The 500-nt window shown below is 58.2% G+C and overlaps 1 protein-coding gene across 1 annotated transcript in view; it reads right to left on the bottom strand.

The window, feature by feature from the left end:
- The window catches only part of EMH_0028830 (uncharacterized protein), a gene marked incomplete at both ends in the record, with an annotated part of 1,339 nt that overhangs the window by 513 nt on the left and 326 nt on the right, over positions 1–500 (bottom strand). The window contains one exon of the mRNA XM_013494206.1: positions 418–500. Within this exon, the coding sequence (XP_013349660.1) occupies positions 418–500 (83 nt within the window). The remainder of the gene's footprint in view (positions 1–417) is intronic.

Here is a 500-nt window from a genome sequence, read left to right as displayed (position 1 = left end):
CGCAAACCCAACCGCCACAACCCGCCAGCCAACCCTAACGCACTCTCTGCAACTCCTCCACGCCTGCTCTATCCTCGCCACGTTCGTCTCCATAATGCATGCATACACATTGCCTGGCCGCTATACCGCAGTCCGGCACCGCCCCCATACCTAAGAGCCTACGGACTTCCACATAACTCTCTCCCAAGCCCATCCCACGCAAATCAACCTCAAACGCAGCCATCAATTCTACCCCCCAACCGTCTTCTCTGTGCACTACCCACACCCACCACGTCCCCCTCATACAGCCCGTCAGCACCCATACCCCCCAACCGTCTTCTCTGTGCACTACCCACACCCACCACGTCCCCCTCATACAGCCCGTCAGCACCCACCCCTACAGCTCAGCTGTCTATACATAGCAAGCCCATGACGAACTTCCTGCACAGCCACCAGCCTCGCTTTCCCCCGTCCTCCGCCTTACCCACGCAGGACAAATCCAAATATCTAAACCACCAGCT

The sequence above is a fragment of the Eimeria mitis genome, genomic scaffold, assembly GCF_000499745.2.
Source record: "Eimeria mitis Houghton genomic scaffold, Emh_scaff1072, whole genome shotgun sequence".
Classification (NCBI taxonomy): domain Eukaryota; phylum Apicomplexa; class Conoidasida; order Eucoccidiorida; family Eimeriidae; genus Eimeria; species Eimeria mitis.
This window is presented reverse-complemented; position numbering and strand designations above follow the sequence as displayed.